General features: G+C 41.1%; 1 protein-coding gene across 1 annotated transcript in view; it reads right to left on the bottom strand.

Annotated features, from left to right (window-relative positions):
* The window catches only part of LOC140491421 (cytosolic arginine sensor for mTORC1 subunit 2), a 181,416-nt gene that overhangs the window by 29,707 nt on the left and 125,195 nt on the right, over positions 1 to 26,514 (bottom strand). The window contains exons 3-7 of the mRNA XM_072589583.1: positions 13,253 to 13,446; positions 11,001 to 11,133; positions 10,065 to 10,188; positions 6,132 to 6,242; positions 4,939 to 5,021 (exon numbers count right to left, since the gene is read on the bottom strand). Of these exons, the coding sequence (XP_072445684.1) occupies positions 4,939 to 5,021; positions 6,132 to 6,242; positions 10,065 to 10,188; positions 11,001 to 11,133; positions 13,253 to 13,446 (645 nt within the window). The remainder of the gene's footprint in view (positions 1 to 4,938; positions 5,022 to 6,131; positions 6,243 to 10,064; positions 10,189 to 11,000; positions 11,134 to 13,252; positions 13,447 to 26,514) is intronic.

Below are 26,514 nucleotides of genomic sequence, written 5' to 3'. Positions count from 1 at the left end.
CCTCATGATTTTATAAACCTCTATAAGGTCATCCCTCAGCCTCCGACACTCCAGGGAAAACAGCTCCAGCCTATTCAGCCTCTCCCTATAGCTCAAATCCTCCAACTCTGGCAACATCCTTGTTACTCTTTTCTGAACCCTTTCAAGTTTCACAACATCCTTCTGATAGGAAGGAGACCAGAATTGCACACAATATTCCAAAAGTGGTCTAACCAATGTCCTGTACAACCGCAACATGACCTCCCAACTCCTGTACTCAATATTCTGACCAATAAAATAAAGCATACCAAACGCCTTCTTCACTATCCTATCTACCTGCGACTCCACTTTCAAGGAGCTATGAACCTGCACTCCAAGGTTTCTTTGTTCAGCAATACTCCCTAGGACCTTACCATAAGGTGTATAAGCCCTGCTACAATTTGCTTTCCCAAAATGTAGCACCTCGCATTTATCTAAATTAAACTTCATCTGCCATTACACAGCCCACTGGCCTATCTGATCAAGATCCCTTCTAGATATAAAAGAGAAAAAAAAGCTCAGTTTTAAGGGTTCCTGTGGTACTGTCTCTACCTCTAGGCCAGAGGACCTGAGATCACGTTCCACCTGCTCCAGACGTACCTCAACAGCTTGGTTAAAAAATGTGTTTTGTATTCAGACCACTGTCTGAGACAGATTAACATTCCCTCAAGTCAGTTGCAACAGCAAACTTAAACCTTGTAACACTGAACGTCTGCACTATGTTACGATAATTTGTGTTACTGAATAAGAGCTGTGTCTAGGTTTTATCCACAAATGGTTAGCTCAGTTGGCTGGATGGTTGGTTTGTAATGCACGGTGATACAGTATGGGTTCAATTCCCACACCAGCTGAGGTTACCATGAAGGACTCCCCTTCTCATCCTTCCCCCCCATCCTGAGGTGAGATGACCATCAGGTTAAACCAGTTGTCTCCCTGTAACATGGAGAAAGCGACCCTATGAGGGCCCTTCTGGTCCAGTTGTAATGTTCCTACCTCTGAGCCAGGAGGCTCAGGTTAAAGTCTCACCTACTCCAGTGTTGTGGAATAATATCTTTGAACTAGTTGATTAGAGAATATTTGAGTTTTTGAGGGCTCATGCGGTGTCCCTCTGGGTCAAGCGGTCTGGGTTCAAGTCCCACCTGCTGCAGATGTGTGTCATAGCATGTCTGAACAGGTTGATTAAAAAATATCTGAGAGCTGAGCTCTAACTAAATTGCTATTTGTTTTAATTGTAAACTGGGTAAACTGGTGATAGCTCTAACCTGAATTCTTAGCAGTCCGGTATAATTATAGACTAAGGGCAGTGGTTCATGGACTCCCAGACCCAGTGGTTGTTTTGCAGAGCTGTGCTGTCCAAAGACCACATTTACATTGACTGTGGGATGCTGCACCTCATCTTTACTTTGCTAAAAAAAAACCTTTCATTGTTATTTTGGTTGCCCTTCAGCCTGATCTTTGGGTACCCAGTGAGGAGTGAACAGATCAGAGGGCCTGCTTGTGGGTCTGCCCTGGCAGTGTGTGATAGAAGTGACTGTAATTCCTGACTCTCTTCTGAGGCTGTCATTGGAGACAGATCATGCAGTGTCCACCTGTACCCTCAAAGCTTCCAGAGGGACTTGGGCACAGCAGCAAATGGGCTGTGTTATTTGCTCCACTACTCCACTTGGATTCAGCTTCCACTTCCCTTCCAGTTTTCTTACCCTTCCATGACTTTTGTTATTGTCACATTTAATGACTGCAATTCAATGACTGCAAAACAGTGGTAGGTGTTCAAAATAAATCCAAAAAGACCTCTGTTATTCCCCTTTCTGGACAGAGAAAGAATCCAGAAGGGAAAGTTTAAAACTGAAATTTGCACAATCTTATTGATTTACAATAAAACATTTGTAAATCTGAGCCATTTTTGTCCAACTTGACTTATGGATACTGATGTACAAAACAATACAAGCCAAGTATCTGCAAATCAGCAAAGGATAGGATTAAAAACACAAACATTAGCAGTACAGCTTTACATTTATTTTTCATTTAAAAAAAAAACCTTCTTGGCCCCCTGAAAGGAAAGTGATTTTAATAGCTTGGTTAAGTCATTTCTTAATAAATGAGAGATTAAGGATTATTCCAATAATCCATTTCACACAGTTTCATGAATAATATGGCAATTGACAAATGATATATTTAAGAGGAGTCCATTGCTTTATTTTCACAGTTGAGAATGGTGATTTCACTGGCCACCAAAGATCTGTTCTCTTTCCGTTAGCATGAAAAGTGTTCCGTTTTCAGGTGCTTTGTAAGATTTTAAGGATGGCTCCCCTCATGGTATAAACAATAGCAAAGAGGTCCACATGCAGATTTACTCTGGGCAAATCACTTTACACAGAACATCAGCAGTGCACAGTCATCAATGACTCATTCTTGTTCAGTAAGATGACAGGCATAAATATGATTGAATCTACTTGTTCTACTTCACCCGGTTCAAAAATCATAAGATCAGCATTATGAATCACCTTAATGACATCCTTTTTGAAATGCATACATTATACAAGTACATAATCAGTAATTAATGTCTGATGCTTTGCAAGTAAAATTACCTAAACTAAAAATGGATGCTACATCTTAAAAATGTAACTATCATATTGCATTATTTCCATAATTGGGCAACACTCCCCTGAAAATGTTCTACAATGTCCAAATGTATTCAAGTTAAAAATATTTAAAATCTCACAGTCATAGAGGCTTACAGCTTGGAAACAGGACCTTCAGCCCAATTAATCCATGCCGCCCAGTTTTCACAATTAATCTAGCCCCATTTGCCTGCGTTTGATCCATATTCCTCCATACCTATTCTATCCAAATGTTTCTTAAATGACAAAATTTACTCGCCTCCACAACTACCTTTGGCAGCTGAATCCATGGCATCTTCGCTACCTTTTCGATTTTCCTCCTATTATCAGTAATATTCATGGGGTCTGGGAATGGGGGAAGATGAGGAAGATGCAGCCAGCTATAATTCCACATATTTCTGAAAGTAAACGTAAGGTGCCAACCTTCATAGGAAAGCCTGTGACACTCTCCAAAATGTGTAGACTTGAGCGTATTTTTAAAAGGATTTTTTTTGGTGTATGGAGTGTGAGGGTAGGGTGGTGGGAAAGATGGTGGCCTTTTTATTGAAGATGAGTTATCTGTGTGTGTGAAGGGGTGTGGACACTGAAAGTCTACTGAGGAGACTACACACCTCATTCTTGGTAAATGGAGGAGGATAAAAGACACAAAGGAAAAGGACTATCCTGATTAAGACTGCAGAAAAGCATCAATGTTCTATATGAGAAATGCTGCCTCCAGTTCCAAATTTAGTATTCATTCTATCACAGGCAAAAAAGACAAAAAAAAAGTTCCAATCAAATTTTCAATTATCTGAGAAAACTGGAAACTCCTCCCATGAAATGGGGCACCGTCTTGAACAACAAGGATTAAAAACTATAACGCTATTGTTCAGAGCACAGGGTGCTAGTGAATGACTTGATAACTTTTAGCCCTACTATCTGCACCAAAGTAATTTCAATTTGGGTAAGAGATCACTATCGAAGACTACAGTCCTTAAAAATTGGTCAGTGTTCATACAGTTTGTATGAGCTCAGCAGGAATTGTGTGATGCTATTGAATTACATATTCTTCAACAGGAACCGTCACTCAACTGTTATAAGCTTCTACATATTTGCTCCATATATAAAAATAAAATCTCACTCTGCTCAGATTGAGAAATGACAATTGAAGAACAGTGCCTGAAGCAGGATACACTTTACATCAGAGAATGAATAAATGGTACACTCTTCGCTAACCTAGCCAGGCAGCTCTTTTAAAATACAAATTGATATTGCCACTTCTTCTGTGTAACTCAAGATCGGTACATTAGTTGGAACTGTTACAGATTCGGAGCTTGACTGTTAGAATTACAAACATGGATCAGGATTCCCCAGGCTCCCTTAAACATTTTCCTTTAACAATGCACCAATTTTCCAGCTCCCATTACTATCTATCAGCTGTTGCCCAGCTCATCTTGCACAATTCTACAGTCTGCTTTGTCCACAACCCAATGGTGAGTGAGGCAGCATCAGTGTTTGGAGTTACGCATGAAATCCACGGGGGCAGAATGCAAAAGAAAGAAAATTTGGATCTTATTCCACTTGTGTGCATTCCAATAAGAAGAAATAAAGGCAGATACACCTAAATTTTTAAAAAGTGCAGAGTGGTTCACCAATTGTCTTTTAAGTGTTTATATCTCATTTCTCATTTTCTCACGTTTATCTTCCTGGACTCACTGCACTGTCGATAAAAATGGAAAAACTACATCTCTTTCAATGGTGCTTTCAAACTTCTTCCTAAATCTGTGCTGTTGGCATGGGTGAGGAATTGATCCGACTAGATCCAGACTCAATGATGGACCGCTCCTTCAGGTTAAGTGAGTCAGGTATACACTATCTCAATACAAAGTGTGTCTGATGTCAGTGCAGCTTCCATCCATTATTGGGCCTATTGCAAATGCCTGTGGGCACTTTGTCCTCTCTCCAAACAGTCTGGGAGATGGACAGATTTTATATAGTTGTTGGAAAAAATGGAAGTAGAAAGCATTAAGAACAAAGGAAGCCTTCACACTTCCACTTCAGGAAAGACCTAATGCAAATCACGAACTAGCACAAGTGGAACTTTCAACCTTGGTAGTTGACAAAATGCAGATCAGTTGCACGTTATACATACTGCCTGACTTCTCCATTCTCATTCGCTTTAATGGAATGTAAAATGGGGGGTGGTGTATAGCAAGTATACAACGTGTTTAGTCACTGTAACTTTACTGACCACCACCATTAAGACAAAGCTACAGTAATGTTAAGAGATTTGTGAGGAAAGTCTAAATTTGTCACATACCAAATCCTAGAGGCTGCCCACCTATCCGAACCATCTTCCAGAGTTCCCCAGATGCACTCGTAAACAATAGATTGTTTGGAAACCTAGTATGATACAGAGAAATATATCAACTTTAATTCGCAGAATCTGATTATTAAGTCTATGATTTTGCTCTTAAATAAAATTAATTTGAATTAAAAACATAAATGGATTTTGCAGTTATATCCCTCGATTCTGATATCTTTGTACAATGTACTTTTAAAAAAAACGTTTTCTGTCCTCGGCTGAGTGTGTCCCTCACATAGTTATTGACTGAAGCATGGCTACAGCTTCCATGACATTGAGAACATAAAATCTCTTAGTGCCAATGGCAGTCAAAAGCTTGAGGAGATGCTTTACCAAACTGCCAATTTGCCAAGAAATGCACTCAACTGATTTCACACAGTGGTTGAAATCAATCCTGCAAGTACCTTTTCTCGAAACAAACAATATCCCCCTTCAGGGCTTGAGTTTACATTCTGGATTTTGCAAGTGAAAATTAGCTCCTGAAAAAAATGAGGCTAGGAAGGGCATAAGTTGCATTTACAGATAGGTTCTGCAATATGGACTGGACTCTATTCTGCCAGGATTCTGCAAACTCCAGAATGTGTGCTCAACCTCCAAGGGGGGTTGTCTCCTTAGCAGAGCTTTGAACTCTGTTTTATTTTCAGATTGATTTGATTCCCTACAGTGTGGAAACAGGCCCTTCGGCCCAATCAGTCCACGGCGAGCCTCCGAAGAGTAACCCACCCAGACCCATTTCCCTCTGACTAATGCCCCTAACACAATGGGCAATTTAGCATGGCCAATTCACCTAACCTGCACATCTTTGGACTGTGTGAAACCCACCCAGACACGGGGAGAATGTGCAAACTCCACACAGACAGTCACCCGAGGCTGGAATCGAAACTGAGACTCTGGTGCTGTGAGGCAGCAGTGCTAACCACTGAGCCACCGTGCTGCCCCCAGGGGAGGGGGATGGTGCAGGGGAGAAATAGCATCTGCCCCTCCCACATTATGGAGTGCATTGTGGAGAATTCGGGCATTTCCAAATAGGTCTTCCCTTTGCCCTAGAAAAGCTTTAGCTGAGCCCATACCAATTGAGATTTAGCATGTGCCCATGGTGAAGAGCAACAATTTATATCTCCAGCAGCTTAACAAAGACCGTCTTATACCTTTGTTGTGTCTGCACATCCATCACTAAGGAGATGTAGCCCTCAATGAGAGAGAAGGAGAAGAAACGAATGTGACCATTTTCATCACTGCCCATTGCGGAATCTTTCATGCTAGAAACACAATGAATGTATAATGAGATTAAACTGCATCAACAATCTGTGCCCTTTCAATGGGCTTTAACATGCGTCAATGATCATACATCTTTCCATAATCAAGCATTTTCATTTATTAAGAATTCACATTAAGAAACAACTTTCATATGTAGTTTGCAGAAAAGTATTTGCTATATGGTTATGTACAATGTACATAGAACAAAGAACAAAGAACAAGCGCTCCGGCCCTCGATGTTGCACCGACCTGTGAACTAATCTAAGCCTATAATATCCCATCATCACCCATATGCTTATCCAAGGGCTGTTTAAATGCTCCTAATGTGGCTGAGTTCACTACATTGGCAGGCAGGGCATTCCATGCCTGTACCACTCTGAGTAAAAAACCTGCGTCTGACATTTGATTTAAATCTATCACCCCTCAATTTGCAGCTATGCCTCCTCATACAAGCAGACTTCATCATCCTTGGAACAGACTCTCACTGCCCACCCTATGTAATCCTCTATCATCTTATATGTCTCTATTAAATCCCCTCTTAGCCTTCTTTTCTCCAATGAGAACAGATCCAAGTCCCTCAACCTTTCCTCATAAGACCTTCGCTTCAGACTAGGCAACATCCTGGTAAATCTCCTCTGCACCTTTTCCAATGCTTCCACATCCTTCCTGTAATGGGGCGACCAGAACTGCACACAATACTCCAAGTGCGGCCACACTAGCATTTTGTACAGTTGCAGCATAACATCACGGCTCCGGAACTCAATCCCTCTCCCAATAAAACTTAACACACCGTATGCCTTCTTAACAGCACAATCAACTTGGGTGGCAACTATCAGGGATCTATGTAAATGGACACCAAGATCGCTCTGCACATCCACACTACCAAGAATTGTTCCATTGACCCAGTATTCTGCCTTCCTGTTATTCTTCCCAAAGTGTATCACCTCACATGTATCTGCATGGAACTCCATTTGCCACTTTTCAGCCCAATTCTGCAGTTTATCCAAGTCTCCCTGCAGCTTGCAACATTCTTCGACACTGTCCACAACTCCCTTGACTTTAGTGTCATCTGCAAATTTACTAACCCATTCACCTATGCCTGCATCTAAGTCGTTTGTAAAAATGACAAACAGCAATTGTCCCAAAACAGATCTTTGTGGCACACTACTAGTAATTGGACTCCAGGCTGAATATTTTTCATCAACCACCACTTGCTGCTTTCTTACAGAAAGTTTGTTTCTAATCCAAACTGCTATATCACCTTCAATCCCATGCCTCCGCATCTTCTCCAATAGTCTACCACGTGGAACATTATCAAAGGCTTTACTGAAGTCCATCTACACCACGTCAACTGCCCTACCATCATCTACATGCTTGGTCGCCTTCTCAAAAAACTCAATGAGATTTGTGAGACACGACCCGCCCTTGACAAATCCATGTTGACTATTTCCAATCAAATTGTTGCTTGCTAGATGATTGCAAATCCTATTTCTTATAATCCTTTCCAAAACTTTTCCGACAACAGACATAAGGCTCACTGGTCTATAATTATTTGGGTCATCTCTACTGCCCTTCATGAACAATGGCACATTTGCAATCCTCCAGTCCTCTCGTACTAAACCTGTAGACAATGACAACTCAAAGATCAAGGCCAAAGGCTCCGCCATCTCCTCCCGAGCTTCCCAGAGAATTCTCGGATATATCCCATCTGGCCCAGGGGACTTATCTACTTTCACACCACCTAGAATTGATAACACCTCCTTCTTACTAACCTCAATCCTTTCAAGTCTAATAGCCTTTCAAGTCTTCTCTACAATATTCTCCTTTTCCTAAATGAAAACAGATGAGAAATATTTGTTTCGCACCTCTCCGATCTCCACACGGTCCACACACAACTTGCTACTTCTGTCTTTGACAGGCCCCATTCCTACCTGGTCATCCTTTATTTCCTCACATATCTATAGAAAGCTTTGGGGTTATCCTTTATTTTTTCTGCTAAAGACTGCTCATGTCCTCTCCATGCTCTTTTTAATTCTCTCTTTAAATCCTTCCTAGTTACTCTATACCCCTCCATTGCCTCATCTGAACCATCTCGTCTCAACTTCACATAAGCTTCCCTCTTCCGCTTAACAATACAATTTCTGAAGTAAGGTTCCCTTACCTTCTCACTTCCTCCCTACCTGTCAAGGACATACCTATCAAGGACATGCAATATCTGTTCCTTAAACCAGCTCCACATTTTTATTGTACCCATCCCCTACATTTTGCTGCTCCATTCTATGCATCCTAAGTCTTGCCTAATTGCATTATAATTGTCCTTCCCCTATCTATAACTCTTGCCCTGTGGCATGTTCCTATCCCCTTCCATCGCTAAATTAAACATAACCCAATTATGGTCACTCTCTCCAAAGTGCTTACCTACCACTAAATCAAACACCTGGCCTGGTTCATTACCAAGTACCAGATCCAGTGTGGCCTCCCCTCTTGTCGGCCCTTTGACATACTGTGTCAGGAAACTCCTTCTGCACACATTGGACAAAACCTGTTCCATCCAACGCACTGGAATTATAGTATTACCAGTCAATGTTGGGGAAGTTAAAGTCTCCCATAATGACCACCCTGTTCCTTTCACTCCTGCCCAGAATTGATTTGCCAATCCTCTCCTCCACATCCCTGGAACTTTGAAGAGGCCTATAAAAAACCCCAGCAGTGTGACCTCTCCTCTCCTGTTTCTAACCTCAGCCCACACTACCTCAGTAGACGAGTTCTCATCAAAAGTTCTTTCAGCCACCATTATACTATCCTTGACTAACAATGCCACACCTCCCCCATTTTTACCACCTTTCCTGATCTTATTGAAAGATCTAAACCCTGGAACCTGCAACATCCATTCCTGACCCTGCTCTATCCATGTTTCAGAAATGGCCACAACATCGAAGTCCCAGGTACCTATCCATGCTGCAAACTCACCTTCCTTACTCTAGATACTCCTGGCGTTGAAGTAGACACACTTCAAACCAGCTTGCTGTCTGCCAGCACATTCCTGTGACCATCAAATCCTGTCCATGTCCTCCCGACTCTCGTCCTCCTGTGCACTGGAACTCCAACACAAGTTCCCATCCCCTTGCTGAGCTATTTAAACCCACCTGAACAGCATTAGCAAATTTCCCACCCAGGATATTAGTACCTCTCTGGTTCAAGTGAAGACCGTCCTGGGTTGTAGAGGTCCCATCTTCCACAGAATGAGCCCCAATTATCCATAAACCTGAAACCCTCCTTCCTGCATCATCCCTGCGGCCATGTGTTCAGCTGATATCTCTCCCCGTTCTTCGCTATCACTTGGCACGGGTAACAAACCGAAATAACAACTGTGCTTGCTCTAGCTCTTAGTTTTCACCCTAGCTCCCTGAAACCCTGCCTTACATCCCTCTTTCTACCTATGTGATTGGTACCTATGTGGACCGTGACTTGGGGCTGGTCACCCTCTCCCTTCAGGAGCCCAAACACACAATCCGAGACATCATGGATCCTGGTACCTGGGAGGCAACACACCAAGTCTCTTTTGTTCCCAACAAACCTTCTATCTGACCCTCTAACTATTGAGTCCCTAATGACTAACACTCTCCTCCTTTACCCCCTTCCCCTCTGTGCAACAGGGACAGACTCTGTGATAGAGACCATGTTTATGGATAGAAACCTTTCAACATTTAATTCGATTTTACCCTCCATATTCTTCACAAGGACTTGTGATTTGACTGTGTCTCCATTGCTGCTGAACCAACTGTAAATTTGAAATAAATACTTTTGTGATCTTCCTAACTTACCCATTAGAATAAAACATGACATCCATGAGGAGTGTAGCCACAGTCGGTAAGGTGTCAGGGTCCAAGCTGGTGACACAGAACTTGTTGCTGGGACTGGACAGTGGATGAATGACTGGCCTTAGAACTATGTGACAGATAAACAATAATATGCCTTTAAGCCATTGAGTACTGATGATTACTGCAAGCTGTAGTATGGTACCACAGACAAGTGGAAACAGAAATACAGCAAAATCATCATTCTGCTATTCTCATAACTTATAAACAAGAACTCTCTAAACACACTGTGATAACTTGCATATCTAAAAATTTATGAAGGCCTCAAAGAAGTTACCTCTCCCTAAACAACGCTACCAGCAACATCACTTTGTATGAGTCCAACAAAGGGCTAGCAATCAAAGTGTGCACGTTGAGGGACTACTGACTCACGTACCTTCCCCTCATTCTGCAGGTAGAAGTATCAGTAAGGTACCACCAAGATTCCATCCTGAGAGGTCACAAAGTGCATTGGTATTATCCAGTGTCATTGCTGTCTATTACAGTCCAGTTAATAGATATGCAAGTTATCACAGTGTTTACAGAGAATTCTTGTTTATAATTATGACAGTATTAGAATGATGATTTTTGCTGTATTTCTGTTTACTTAATGCAGTATCCTCTTCTACAATGTGATGGTCAGAAGCATGCAGTGTTCCAAGTCTATTCTGAATGCAGTCACAAAAATAACTTATAAAGTGACAATACTGCCTTATTACTTTGTTTCAATATTGGTCTCACCACTGAATTTGACTTACCCAATACCCTCGAGTAGGAAGGTGATGACTCTTCCCTTTTCATTTTTATACAGAACTAATACACTAATCATTTCTTTTCTCTCTCATTCAGAGTACTTGCAAAGGTGTGTATACTTCCCCATTCATAAGGTGGGTGTAAACTCACCTAGCTTTGGCTTCACAAATCCATTGGTGATTCCTAAATGGTCAGCAGCAACTGTCTCCCCGTTTACAACCCTGAGGATGGTAAATTCTGCTGAGAGTGTGTGCATAACTAACGGCAGATCTCTTTCCCGTACCTAAAGGATGAAACAAATAGAAAATGATTTCAAATCCCAACTGATGCCCCACGATGTCTGTGGTAGGAGAATCAACCTGAAGTTACAGGGTTCACAGATGTAGGAGGAGATAATAAAGGTGAGGTGCAAGTGACGATCCTTGACATTAAGGCAGCATTTAATCGAGTGTGGCATCAAGGAGTGCATGCAAAATTGAGTCAACTAGAATTGGGGAAAGCTTTTTGCTTGCCAGGAGTCATGGCCTAGCACAAAGGAAGATGGTTGTGGTTGTTGGAGGCTATTCACCTCAGTTCCATAGAACATTATTCCTAAACCCAATAACATCAAGTAATTTCAACAATGACTCTCCTGGCATAATTAGGTCAGAAGTGGGAATGTTCTTTGCTAATTATAGTGTTTGGTAACATGTGCAAATTTGCAGATTCTGAAGCAGTGTGAGCTGCAGGCAGCAAGATCTGGTTTGGACTTGGGCTGATAAGTGACATGTAGCATTCACACCACACAACTGGCTGACAATGACAAATATCCAAAAAGAGATTATCTCACCACACCCATTAACATTCAGTGGACATTACTACAGTTGAATCCACCACCAACAACATCCTAGCAACAATTGCTATTGAACAGAAATGTAACTGAACCAAACGTATAAATACTGTGGCTACAACAGTGGGTCTGAAGTTGGGAATTCTGTAACGAATAACTTACCTGCTGACTCTCCAAAGCCCGTCCATTACCTACAAGATACAAGTTGGAGTGTAAAGGGATTCTCTCCACTTGTCAGAATGGATGCAGCTCCAAACAACAGCCACATGGCTTGACATCATCCAGGATAAAAGAGCCCGCTATTTTGACACAACATCCACAAAACATTAATTGAATGTTAATTCCTCCATCACTAATACACAGTAGTATCAGTGTGTATCATCTAATGCAACAACTCATTAAAGTTCCTTTGACAAACAAATTCCAAACCCAAAATATCCACCTACAAAAACAAAGGCAGTCGATAACTGAGAACATAATCTGTAAGTTCTCTTCCAAGTCCCACACTTGGAGTTATACCACTGTTCCTTCACTGTCTCTGGGTCAACATCTTGGAATGCTATCCCCAACAGCTCTGTGGGGGTACCTACAATCTAAGTACTGCAGCAGTTCAAGAGGATGGCTCACGAGGAGGTTCTCAAGGGCAACCAGGAATTGGCAACAAGCGATGGCCTTGTCAGTGACACCCACATCCCATGAATGAATAAAATACACTCATTGAGTTTGGAGAATTTGGAAGATTGTTGTATCTGAGATTGAAGTTGATGAGAGGCCATTGCTTTCTAGCATACAGTCATTTTCTGTTTTCTGATTCACCAATAATATCGGAGCAACTGCACTTGGAATTATGCATTCAATACATGTTGCATTTTCGCTTTCCTTTGTGTGTGAAGATACAGAGTAACAGTTGTGTTCAGGTTTGCTTCAACTTGGAAATTTCCTATCGGGTTGTCAAATCCAGGCTGGTTGGCTGTGAACAATATGCTCCCTCGGAAATGGTCTGGCTGTATGTCCAATTGGAAAGTCTACCTTAAAACGTATGAAACACAAACTATAGGCAGATGGAAGGAACCGGTGGTGGAACATTTCCGCATGCCCCCTCCCCAATTTTTGCAAACTTGATTCACACACTCCACAGTGACACGTTTAGCTCAGTGTCTCCCAAATGTGCATTCTGAGCAGTTCATCCAACTGAGAACAGACATTTACCAGCTTCTGATGTAACCTTCCCACTAACATTAGAACAGGGACAATGTCTATCAGTGCAATCTCAGACCGTGACAGTAAGGCTGCATATCAATATCCTGGATGTCTCATACATAGCTCGTAACAAAAGCCAAGACCAAACCTGTAGTTATTTCACAAACAGAAACAGAAATTGCTGGAAAAGCTCAGCCGGTCTGGCAGCATCTGTAGCGAGAAATCAGTTAATGTTTCGGGTCAAGTGACTCTTCCTCAGAGCTGAGGAATTATTTAAAACTTATTTACACTGTTCAGGCTCAGCACAAACAAAAAGACTCAGAAGACATCAGAAAGGAAGAAAATATTCAATCTCCAAGCAGCCATATCTTACCAAGATGAAGTCTGTTTGATATGTGGAAAGCATGAACACAGAGATGTTATGATCTGCCAATGGTGCTATCACTGACTTGGCGATCTTGGTGACTCCAATGGGTTGCGAGCTGGAGAAACTGCCTCCGCCCGATACAACGTTTAATGCCAGCCATGTCTCGTCTGCCACACTCAGGAGATCTGACCCAGGCAGTTCTAGAAAGACAAGAGGAATAAATCATATCATTCAAACAATAGAACAGTGCAATTTGTCAGCAGTCTTTGCAAAACGTTGGCAAGGATACAAATAAAGTTGAAAAGTGTGGCATTGGAAGAGCACAGCAGGTCAGGCAGCATCCGAGACAGCAGGAGATTTGGTGATTCGGGTATAGGTCTATGAAGGACTTACGCCCAAAATGTCGGATTCTCCTGCTCCTCAGATACTGCCTGATCTGCTGTGCTTTCCCAGCATCACACTTTTCGACTCGGACCCCCAGCATCTGCAGTCCTCACTTTCTCTCAAGGGGAGTATCAAACTACTGCGATATGTGTCTTTGAGACCATCTCAATGAAAAGACCATGGGGTAGAATTGCTGTTGGTACCAGGAGTGACCTCAATTATCCAAACGACACGGGTCGGATAATCCAATGTTCGGATAACCCAATGTTCGAATAACACAGTTTACCCAAGACCTTGAAATCTCATTTGGATAACAGATGTTTGGATGATCGAGGTTGCCCTGTATTACTTATAAAAGCATCGACAGTGCCTATGTATCATCCCTGCCTATGTATGGCAGCCAGGACAAGTATCTCCTGCACTCACCCAACTATCTGCAGTCCAACATGAGAATACAATGAAAGAAACATCAATGTTTCAGGCCTCTCCAAAGTCTGTACAAAAGTGCTGGTTATGGATCTGTTTCTGTACACTAAGTTAAAAGGAAACAACAACCTGCCGAGAGTACTCTGGTGTGAATGTTTAACACAATAGTCAAGATTAATTCAAAATTTGCTAAAACAGTAGAAATCTAAATAATGAACAAACTTTCTGGTTAATTGGACAGTTAGAATAAATATGGAATATTACTGAAGGCCCAGTGTCGCAGCAATTTCATATTGACATTTCAGTACTCGTGAAACCATGTTAGAGGCTGATAATTGAGAAACTCTGAAGTGCGTGTCTTCCAGGATCTTCAACGAGGAGGTCAATGCAAGAAATAAAATTGCACTCTGTGTCGTACCCCTCAAAAAATCCTTGAGATTGCTATCATGCCAAGCAGCTACCCCGCCATCTGAAATGCACCTTTAACTCGGCCACAAATACCATGGCAGCTCAGCCGGCACCCCAGGGAGATACACTAGTGTCGTCATCCAAGGCTGCAGAGGATCAATACTGTCTGCAGGTTACCACCGCAACACTGTCGTTTCATTTAAAGAGTGCTAAGAGGAGTTTCTCAAATGGAATGCAGTTGTCGGGGTCCCAGTACTCACTTGTATAATGGTGTGCTGTTTCTCACAGACTGACAAGTCTTGTTTCTTCCCATTGACAAATTGCCTGGGGCCGCATAGACTCCTACATTAAGACTCCTTTATCCTAACCCAACATTCCTTAAACATCAGACCTTCAAGTTTCATGCAAAGATGTATTTATTTAAGTAATTGTGACAACTCAACTGCAGTGGTAAAGCTCAAACTACTTAATTCCAAGAATCAAAACTAAAACTATTGTCACTACCTCTGAAAATTTGTCTCACAAACCATTTCCCAAAATCCAGAAATAAGCACCCCACTTCAAACAGCAAAGCATCTGACTCATGGTGGGCAACACCACGGTGGATCAAAATGAAAGAAACTTGAGACATATTCCAGACTTGTGACAATTACCTCCTAGAAAGGCAAGGATGCAAATACATCGGAATATCACCATCTACAAGGGACTAGTATCCCTGTTCCTTTACTATTATGGATCAAAGTCTTCAAACTCCCTCCCTAACAACACTGTGAATGTACCTACATTCCAAGTACTGCAGTGGGTCAAGAAGACAGCTACCAACCACCTTCTCCAGGATAATCAGGGATGGGCAATAAATGTTGGCCTAACGAGAGATGCCCACATCCTATAAATGAACTTTTAAAAGTTATTTTGTTCCTTCACATAGAAAAACCTCTGTATCACACACAAGCAAAATGAAATATAAATTGAAAGCTTTGACTTCAGATATTAGAGAAATCGGCTTTAATTCACTTAAGGAAAGCTTGCCTTGTGGTATTAAAGGCAAACACGTTAGGCGAACATTTCAGCAGCAGTTAACTGTCCAATGCTTCCACACAAAAATGACATTTCCTCACAAAAGAATGAGAACTATCAGGAACACTCACTTCTATTTTATTAAGAACATTAACTACATTTATTTCTGGTACAAAGCATGAGAAAATTGCACAATGCAGCAGATAATATTTCACCTAAGGGACTGATATAACTTGAACATTAAATAATAGGCCTAACAGACCAAAACCAAATACGACCTGCAGGTAATAGCTTGGTCAAAGCAACTGGGCTTGGATCCATTTGTAGTCAAGAATTAATCAAGCAGTGGGCTCCTGAGTGCAAATACTGTAGTAATGTTCTGGAAAACCTACAGTGAGTAGTGGATTAAGTGGTTACCTAGTTTTGTTTAGCAGTTGTACACAGCAATGTGTGCATCAGCAATTAATCCAAGTGAGTGACTGCTTATTTACTAATGGGCACCATTCGCACACGAGACAAAACCAACAGTGTCACATTGCAGATGTCAGCTAAATGGATTTTGAAGAGCTCCACAGCAGCACTTTTTAGTATTTTCTTCCCCTCGACCTGTTATTGTTCTTATTGCAATGTAAGAAATGTTGGAGAAAGATAAACGCTTGAATGCTGCACCCAAGAATCACATGCAGTAATGTCAGGGCAGGAGCAGTGTTGTGAACTTTTCTGATGTCCTAACCCTGCCCAGAATGACAGAACACCTTTTTTCTACATCTACCTGACATTTTCATTGTTAAAACTCTCCTTTGGTCTCTTGGAAAGGGATAACTAATTCACCTTCAATGCTAAATTAAGGATTACAGTTCTCTGCCCAGTTTCCTTATGGCTATTGCAGAATTATGGAGACACTTGCAGCATAACTGTCACCATACGTCATCTGCTGGATCTTTGAGCTCCTTTAATTGTAATAAAGAAGCTTCTTTCAGAGTGTAGCTGTTGCTCAGTCACAGTAATCTATGCCTATGAGTCCTTCAGTTGTGAGTTCAAACATAGTTACAAGTATTTGGGAATGTAATCTAAGCTGATACTTCAGTGAACTACTAAGGAAGTGCTATACTGTCAGAAATGCAGTTGGAATTGTGGTTACCGGATCACGTAGCTCATTATCCGAATTTGCGAAACATTAGTGGACAAAAATTAGGAGCACAACACAGCCATGAGTATACTGGACACGTATTGCTACCTGTGAAGTGATGAGTCCATGTGAGATGCTCTATATAAAAAAAATCTCTCCTTCTGTCGTATCGAGGTTTGCAATCCCAGAAAGATTTATGATAACATTCTTGCACTAGTAACCATTAGAAATCTTGGTCAGTGGAGACACCCATGACTTTCCAATATTCTGTGGCAAACAGGTGAGTTTTCACTCACAATATAAACGTCTGGGGCCATCTTACTTATGAAGTGAGATTCCTGGCAGAGCGAGTGTCTCTCTGCTTTCCTGTGGAATTGGTTTGAGCTTTCATACCCCATTTTCACTAAATAAATTCAGCCCTGATGAGAAACTGAAACTCTTTTACCATCAACATAAAGTTATTGCTGTAAACATATTCTGTACTTGTTCAAACTTTTCTTTTTTAAAAAATGAGGTCTGAACCCAAGTGGTTCTGGTGAGGCCTGAACTAAGAATTTAATGAACAACCTCTCTTTTAAAAGTGCACTTGATGACCATATTCTGCGATGACCAGGGAAGACTGTTAAAATGGGAATTGACTACCTTTAATTCATTCCATTCTTGGTGGCTAGAATGCATCCCAGATATTGGAACCAGCTCAACTAGTGCTGTGGCTATCTCTCCAACATTGCATGCAAACTGTGCAAGGACCCTTATATTTTGTTGTGTCCAGTGTGTTGATAAATGATAGCAGGGATTTTAATTGGAGGTTAGGGGCTTGGCTGAAGCCCTTGTAACCACTTGAGCCTGCCCTCACCTGCTGGCGTCCAACATTGTGGAAAACAAGGGACTTTTTTGGAGCCAAATGGTTGAAAAATGAAACTATGCTAAATATCAGAAAATTCTTCACTCAAAAAAAGTGATCAACACTTGGATGAATTTCCATGTAGTGACAAAACAACTTAAATCATTTGTAAGGCCATTGCACGTTGTAGTTTTTTTCTGGACGAATGAGCTTACTTCAAACAAATAGGTTTCTCCATCCATACTTATATTACAATCCTGAGATCACATAATAAATGTACTTCTACTTGGTGTTTGAAGATGATGGCTAAATCAATAACTAAAGAGTGCCATTATGTATTCTTCATTGAAAACCGAATGATCTTTTCATCCAAAGCAACAGCTTTGATGTACATTATATTCGGGTGTCAGCATGAACAAAGAAAGCCATCACACAAATGCACTTTATTGCAAATTCAACATCACTAAATACTCGCAACAGCTGGTGCCATTTGTAATGGGTAAGCAAATGACAGTGATGCCTTTGAATAGGATGACAGATGTAAGTGTGCATTCTGCATTGACTGCAACTGAATTGAACTCCAATGACTCCTAGAGCTTGTCACCTGAAAACAAGCAACGTTGGTTTTGAACTCACATCTAAGGTTAAAGCTGACTCCTTTGCTTTAATAATTTGTTTTTGCAGAATTGCATCTCAAATTTACTTTGTGCATTATTCCCCCTCCTTCTTTGGAGTTTTCCTAAACCATCTACAATTCCTTGACCAGTTGAACCCACTATAAGCCTTTGCTGATATTCTCCTGATGATCTTGAGGTAAATTAATATGCAATTTACTCCGATACTCACATCCTTTATATCACTGCTGGTATAAACTTCAGATGTTATGAAGAGATGCTTGAAAGGATGACCAGTCTGCTTTTAATGCTTATATTGTTGTGAACAATTATTAAAAATGTATTTTTACATTACATTTGATTTGGATCTTGGGAGTGCAGAACAGTCCATCACCTTGCTGAGCTTACAGTGCAATTAGTTGATTCCCCTAGAATGATGGCAACATTGGAACAGTATGCTCATTACTCTGTCACCACAGCCAACTATCAGGATTCAGAAACATAACTCATGGCACAGCAAGCAAGCACCCGGCTCCCTTAAGCTGAACTGCATTTGTGCTAGTTTTTTTTAAACCTTTAAGGTGATGAATGTTTCCCCTCTGGCCTCAGGTTCTCCATATCTCATCCCACTGTTTGACCTCTCAGCTGTGGGCAGGGACCAAAGGTCAGAAGGAGTTGGAGTTATGGATGGAGTCAGTAAGATTTTGAAGATAACATGAACTATAGGGATGAGCTTTGCTTATGACTGCCTGGTTCACTCTATAAAACAACATGGTAGGCAGAGGAAAATGCTTGAAAAGCTTATCGCATGCCGGCCATTAACATCGAAGCAGGCTGTAAACTAAAGATAAAAATCAGTAAAATATTTCATGTGAGATGCTATGATGGTTGTGGGACCACAATGCAATTTTCAGGGGTGCTCCACACTTTGGCACATGAACACAGAGGACAGGAGCAGCAGTAAGCCATTACACCCCTCGACTCAGCTCCACCAATTATTATGATCGTGGCTAATTATCGAGCTCAATGGCCTAATTCCATTCTCTCCTCATAATCCTGTATTCCTTTAGCCAGAAGAGCGAAAGCTACCTCCTTCTTGAAAATACATGCTATTTTGGCATTAATCACTTTCAGTGCTGATGAATTCCACAAGTTCACCACTCTCTGGGTGAAGAAATTTCGCCTCATCTCAGACCTAAAACCCTATTCTAGACTCACTCACCATTAGGAACATCCTTCCTGCAATTAACCTGTTTGAATTTTTTAGGTTTTCAAGATGTCGCCTCTCATTCTTCTAAACTCTAGTGAATACAATCCTAATCTACAATCTATCCTTTTGTGTCATTCGCCATAAGGTGGCTCAGTGGTTAGCACTGCTGCCTCACAGCACCAGGGCCCTGGGTTCAATTCCTCCCTTGCATGACTGTCTGTGTGGAGTTTGCACATTCTCTGTATGGGTTTCCTCCAGTTTCCTCCCACAGTCCAAAGATGTGCAGGTCAGGTGCATTGACTAGGATAAATTGCCCAGATTGTCCAGGGATGTGCAGGCTAGGTGGATTAGCTTTGGCTAGGGGGTTGGGTCTGGGTGGGATGCTCTTCAGAAGATTGGTGTGGACCTGTTGGGCTAAATGGCCTGTTTCCACACTGAATCAAACTGGTAAACATTTGCTGCACTCCCACTACAATGAGGGAAGAACTGAGGCTGTTGTTTACAGCAGGTTCATTCTCTCCATCTGGTTTCTGGGGTAAGAGGCTGGGTAAACAGGTCTTCTGGTTCTACTGGTGAAATGTTTCACCCACTGCTGGCACTTCCATGACCCACCTCTCACCCCTCCCAGGATTGCCCTTCCTTGACGCCTTAGGTAAACACTTCCAGGTCATTCCTGCAATCACATTGCAGCAAAACACAGGCAAGCTTCAGCCATCGAGCACACATCTGGAAACCGTCCCTCTGGTTTATTTACACTTGGGCTGATCCTGTCTAATGTGCACTCACGACACTGGGTTCAAATAGCCCCTGAAATAGAGATTCCAGGTTAACACAATTTTCCATTCATTAATTTTAACGGATGAATAAATCACAGGGTGGGGGTGGGAAGAATTAATCTGATTTTTTTCAAAATGCGCTCTCAGTTGTGTGATTCTGTGAGGAGTGCACAATCCTACAGCCATAAGCTGGTCTGATTGCCTGCAGCATCATTTTAAAATTGAAGTTGTAAATTTCTTGTTGTTAAATAAAAGATCATGTCTAAACAGAGGTTGTAAATTCCCTCTTCTGCTTTGGTTATGACATCAAACTTCCATCCCAAATCTGATTACAATGAACCTAGTTAGACTTGCTCTGTTCAGTTTATTGGAACTGCTTTTTATTCATTTATGGGACAAGGATGTGGCCTAACTAGTGACATTTATTGCCCAGAGTCAACCACATTGCTGTGGGTCTGGAGTCACATGTAGAACAGACAGGATGGCAGTTTCCTTCCCTAAACAGCATTAGTGATCCAGATTTTTCCAGCAATTGACCATAGATGTGTAATCATCATTAGACTCTTCATTCCAGATTTTTGTTTTAATTGAAATCAAATTCAACCATCAGCTGTGGCAAGATTCAAACCCAGGTCCCCCAGGTCCAGAAAGGTTCTCTGGATTAGCAGTCCAGTGATGATACCACTAGGCCATTGCTTCCCCAAATGTCACAATTTTTTTGCCTCAAGAAGTTGTAAGAACAACCTCAACCCCAGGATGTGAGCATGATCTGGAATCCTAAACATGAAAAACAGTTTTCCCCACATCATTCCTTTTTAATATTTTTAGAACTAATATTTGTAGTGACTAGTTATAATATTAAAATTTGATATTAAATGTCAATTACGAATATTGCACCCCGGCATGGTTAGTGTAACTCAGCCAGACCATTGCTGAGATTTGGTTTTGCAACTCGGAATTCATTGTTGTTCTAACAGACAATAATGGACACTTGGTTACAAGAGAGAGTGGAGGAGAAAGTGAGGACTGCAGATGCTTGAGATCAGAGCTGAAAATTAGTTGCTGGAAAAGCGCAGCAGGTCAGGCAGCATCCAAGGAGCAGGGGAAAATCGACGTTTCGGGCATGAGCCCTTCTTCAGGATTCCCGCCCCCACGCCTAACCCCACCTCCACTCCCACACCAGGTCCTAGCTCCCAGCCCTGCTGTGTTTTCACCATCCCTGCAGAACTACCCCTCTCGGAGGATGAAAGATCAGTCCTCAGCAGAGGCCTCCCCTTCATTCCCCTACGAGAGAGTGTCACTGCACCTGAATCTGACTGGATCTCACTGATCTTCTCACCTCAGGCTTAAATCAGGATACAGGCAGAAATGTGATGGGAGACCCCAAAGCTTTACTTAATTAAATTTTTTCTTAAAAAAACATTTATTTCAGTTGTAAATACCCTGCTGTTAAATAAAAGGTCAAAAATAAACTAGAATTGATTAATCCTCTTATCCGAACTCACGTTGGAGGGAGGGCAGTTGTTTTTTTCAAAAAGAGATTTTAAATCGAGTTGCAACCTACCCATTCAGGTTGCTGTATTAGGCCATGACACTGTTAGAGAATGGAATTTGCCTAGCGACCTAACCAAAACTTGTGAATTCAAACAAAAATATTACACATTCATCTTGTTTGCTGTTGGTGAAACTTTGTGCGTGTAAATCTGTCATTGTGTTTGCTTACGTAGTGACAGGACTATAATTATAAAAAAGGAACATTCTGCAAGAGAAGTTCTGATGAGAGATCATTTACATGAAATGTTAACTCTGTTTCTCTTCCCACAGAGGCTGCCATACATGCCAAATGTTTCATTATTTCTAAATTTATTTCAGATTTGCCTTGAAGTCAGTACTTTAGAAGCCTCCTTAGGACATGGAAGAAGATGACGTTAACACATTGTCTCAATAAAAGTAATATATAATTAACTGTGTTGCTTGCTTTATTGATCAGTTCTCTGGCTGATAATACAGTAGCTGAATAAACAATTGTTTCACCGAGGCAAGAAAATAAATCACATATTCTCGAAGGATAGACCAGAAATTAAAAACCAAGACTAACTAGTTTTGAAGAAAAAAGATAACTTGCGTTCAGTCATGAAAACTGATCATTCAACTGACAGATATCACACCTCTTATTATATTTTCAGGCTTCATGAGATGGTGGAAAATCCATGAATTAGCTGATGCTTCAATGCTCCATAAGAATATGCTGACAATTTTCACATGACAAAGTATCTTTCTTTTCAATTAAATTGAATCAATCAACAAGCACATCGACCTGGACCCAATATACCGGCCACTGCAGCGGACAGCTGGAACTGACAACCGGAAGCAGCAGAGACAAACCACTATAAATGCCGGAGGAAACATCACAGAAGCGCTTCACAGGAGGCTCCCAAGCACTGAGGTGGTCACCTAGACAGGGGCCGAAACGTCTGCAACACAAATTTAAAAAGTGATTTGCAAAAGACGCAAAAGTGATCTGATAAAAACTGTCACAGCAAGTAATTAGGGCTTGGAATGAACTGGCTAGAAGCAGAAGTGGGGTAGGTTCAAGAGGGCCATAATATTTGAATAGAACAATATGCAGGATTATGGAGAAAAGTCAGGAAAATAGCACTAAGTCAAAATTCTCATTCAGAGAGCCTGGGATGCGATGGACTGAATGGCCTCCTGCATTGTAACAATTCTGTGATGAGATATTAATGATGTTTAGTTTTGCTGTCCTCAGCAGCTGTTTAAATCTCACACGCACAGTTTGCTTGATACTATGTATGTGAACCAGCAAAGTGAACTGATAATATTGTTTAACTCCTTTAATCGGACACGAAGAACAAAATAAAACCCATGATTAAGAGATGGCCTCCCTTGGTGCACAAGTTTCAACAATGAGCTGCTTTAAAGGTTTTATCAGTTATTTTCCTGTGTGTTTGTGTTTAAACAAAGTTTCTGAATGCAGTAAGTTATGAGAAAAATAACAGTGCTAAATCACCAACGTAGCACATAGATAAAAGGACTGAAAAGGAAGCAGAATGAAGATCAGGGATAGTGGAAAAATACAAGTATTGACACCAAGGAATTGAAAACAAGGTCACCTACCAATACTGCTATAGGGGCACACAAAGTCTCAGGTCTACTTCACATTCAATGCAACAATCACTAGGCAATGCACGTCAAAACAAAATGGGGCTGTTACTACCTGTACGTTGTCTACATGGCTCATTAAGAATCCAGTTTTCCTATCAGTAAGGTGAAAGCCTGATAATATGGCTGAATCTATAAACCTGGAGTCAAAATTAAGAATAGGAAAGCCTGGTTTTTATGTATGCACAAGAATGTCCTTCTTTCATGTCCATGTTGGCTTCAAAGGCCAATTTTACAAAGAGGTTGGTGTCCTTCATTCCATTTGTAAAGCAAGAATAGACATCAGTGATGAATAGAGAGACAGCCTACATTCCCAAAGTTATTTGGTCGGGGGCGGGGAGGTGGGGCCACATGCTATCATGATAAGAACAGCCAAGACCGAAACGCTTTTCATCCTGCTCCCAATCTGACCACAAGGAGGAATAAATCTCTGATTCCTCAACAGCTGTGCTACACATGGCCCCACTTTCCCCACCAGCCATGTTACTAAGGGCTAAATCACTTGTAATCTAGACCAGGTAAAGATGACAATTTCCTTCCCTAAAAAGGCATTACTGAACCTGATGGGGTTTCCTGACAATTGATAATGGATACATCTGGCTCCTAATTCCAATTTTTGTTTTGAATTCAAATTCCAACTGACATGTTGCATTGTTGCCATTACGATAGCTTTTTGCCCTAGATTTATCCAGGTTTAGCTGTAGCTAGTTTCAGCTTTACAGACATGTACAGTGATGCCTCATGGTTTGACATATTTGAGCCCAAACGTGCAATACCAAAAATGGTGAGTTTCTTTATAGTGTTGTACGTCTGCAGGTGTGAATTTCACACCAATTTAATGTTACTAATGCAGATGGTACAACCCAATTAAGTTAAACATTATATGTAGCTGGATGTCAGTTCATATAATCCATAACAACGTTTTTTGTAAAGAGTTAAAACTTGGGGTCAGGGTTTATGACTGAAATAAATGATTCGTCCAGAACATGTTTGAATGTAAATTACTGGTTTAGTTGTCAAATGTTGCAGGCACCTGAAAATTTATTTTTTGTCCTCCAGGATATTTATCTGGATTTTTTGTAATTTTCATCTTTCAACTATTTCCTACTTTTATTTTAATCAAAAACGAATGAGACAGCCTGTACTTAAATATACTGCCTTCCACAACCATGTAATGTCCCAAAGTATTTTATTCCAAATAAGGAACTATTGAAGTATAGCCTCTTGGTGTATTACAGGAAATGTAGCACTTTGTATTTTTTTTTATCTTCAGCATTTTTAAAGACTTTCTTTTGCTCTCTCTGGTTACAGAATGAACAAAACTTTATGAGCAGATTACTAAAAGCCTGAACCTGGTATTACAGTCTGAGGCAACATTTCCTATGCCTTGGAATTAAAACCTGAAGTTCCTAGAACAAAGACAGATGGAAATTTTAATCCTGACAATGTCACTGCTGTTCCTTTCACTATGCCAGGTACCGGTGTTTGGTTAGGTTAACAGCTGGTTTACCATAGGGAACGGTTAAACATCTAGATGCAATTAAAGAGAAAACTAGAAAAGCAAGGACAAAGGAATGAAGGATAAGATTTATGACACCCTACTTGAGGGGTCAGAAATACAGAAAAGCAACTGTATAGGTTTCACCTTCAATTAAAAGACTTTATTCAGCACTTTTATTGACAACCCTAATCATAATCTAATGACCACTATTGAAAAATATGCGTCCGTGCCTGTTCGATGATGGCACAACTTACACTAAGCCAGGCCTTCCCAAAATTGAGATTGGAACTCCACATGGGGACTGAGAGTTGCAATTTTGGTATGGTGAGTTCTAAATCAGCAGTGGCTATTACCAGCCCCTGCCCTCACAGGCCATCTTCTTCCCCCAGGCCTGTTTCAAACCTTGAAGTGGGTTCACAGTGCAACACAAGTCACAGTAGGTTAGGCTACCGTGCCACACCGCAGTCATCAGGTTGCTGACTTCCTTTATACCAAAAGGTCACACCAGTGAGAGACTCTAGAAGATGAATAAATTGGTGTCTCAACATGAAACACTTCCTTGTGATGTTTTTTGTTCCCATGCATTATTCTTCAACAAAGATCAGAAGGGAAGAGGAAAAAGATTGGATAAAATGTAATAGAGGCACCATGAGGCTTCAGTCTGAACCCAAGGGAGCTATCCAAGTCAACTGTACAGCACCTTTAGACAGGTATAAAGGCAATTTCATTAGTGACTGACATCATGAGGAGCCCAATAATCAGTACACTTGAAATGATCAAAGATCAAACACACCACATAAAAGAGTTTGTTTTAGAAATGGAATGCCGATTTCTAATGCTGTGCTCATCCTACCACCTTCGCGGGTGTACAGCTTAAGACATGATTTCACTAAAATATCATTAAAGCTTTATTACAAATCCTGTCAAGAAACCACATTAAGGACAAAATGTGCCAGATTCCAATCCTTCACATAGCTTGATCGACTTCTCTTTGCTTGCACTATACTGTTTTGATAGAGTTTAGCTCTTTTTTTCCCCCAAATCCTTTCAAAAATGCAGACCAGTTAAAAGAATTGGCTCCAGTCTGAAACAACACAACACTACTGAGTCAACATTCTGTGGTAAAGTTAATTAAACAAACTAGAACATAAAACGCAGCAGTATCAGTGAATGCAATCTCCATGCTGCAATATATATTCTAAGGAGGCCTACAATGATTTGTTACAAAGCTGAGTCACAGAGTCAGACAGCACGGAATCAGACTCTTTCAGTCCAATTAATTCATGTTGAACAAAATCCCAAACTAAACTAGCCCTACTTGCCTGTGCCTGGCCCATATCCCTCCAAACCTTTCCTATTCACGTACTTATCCGAACTTGATTTCTCTCAGAATTTCATTGAGGGCCGAAGGGCCTGTACTGTACTATGTTCATGTTCTAATTCCAAGTCCTCATGACTAAGATGAAAACTTCTGCGTATAGAGGAAAAATTGAAGGCGACAATTCTAATTTTGAACTTCAGTGAGCTTAATTTTCAACTTTAAAGGAAAATTCAACTACTTGGTCATTGACTATCCATCACCGACAGTCTTCCCTTTAACTTTCTTACTGGCTGTGTAGGCCTCTGAAGCTCAGAAGCCAATGCTGTGATCGGTGTGTGCGCTACCTTGCCATACACCTTACAGGATGGTGCTGGGACATCATCTTATTTTACCACAATCCCTGTGGGGACGGTCCTTCTTACACTGCCAGCTGGGAGGAAATCTTCTGATACTGA

This window comes from Chiloscyllium punctatum, chromosome 19, assembly GCF_047496795.1.
Source record: "Chiloscyllium punctatum isolate Juve2018m chromosome 19, sChiPun1.3, whole genome shotgun sequence".
Lineage (NCBI taxonomy): Eukaryota > Metazoa > Chordata > Chondrichthyes > Orectolobiformes > Hemiscylliidae > Chiloscyllium > Chiloscyllium punctatum.
The sequence above is the reverse complement of the archived record's forward strand: the minus strand, read 5'-3'. Positions and strand labels throughout refer to the sequence as shown.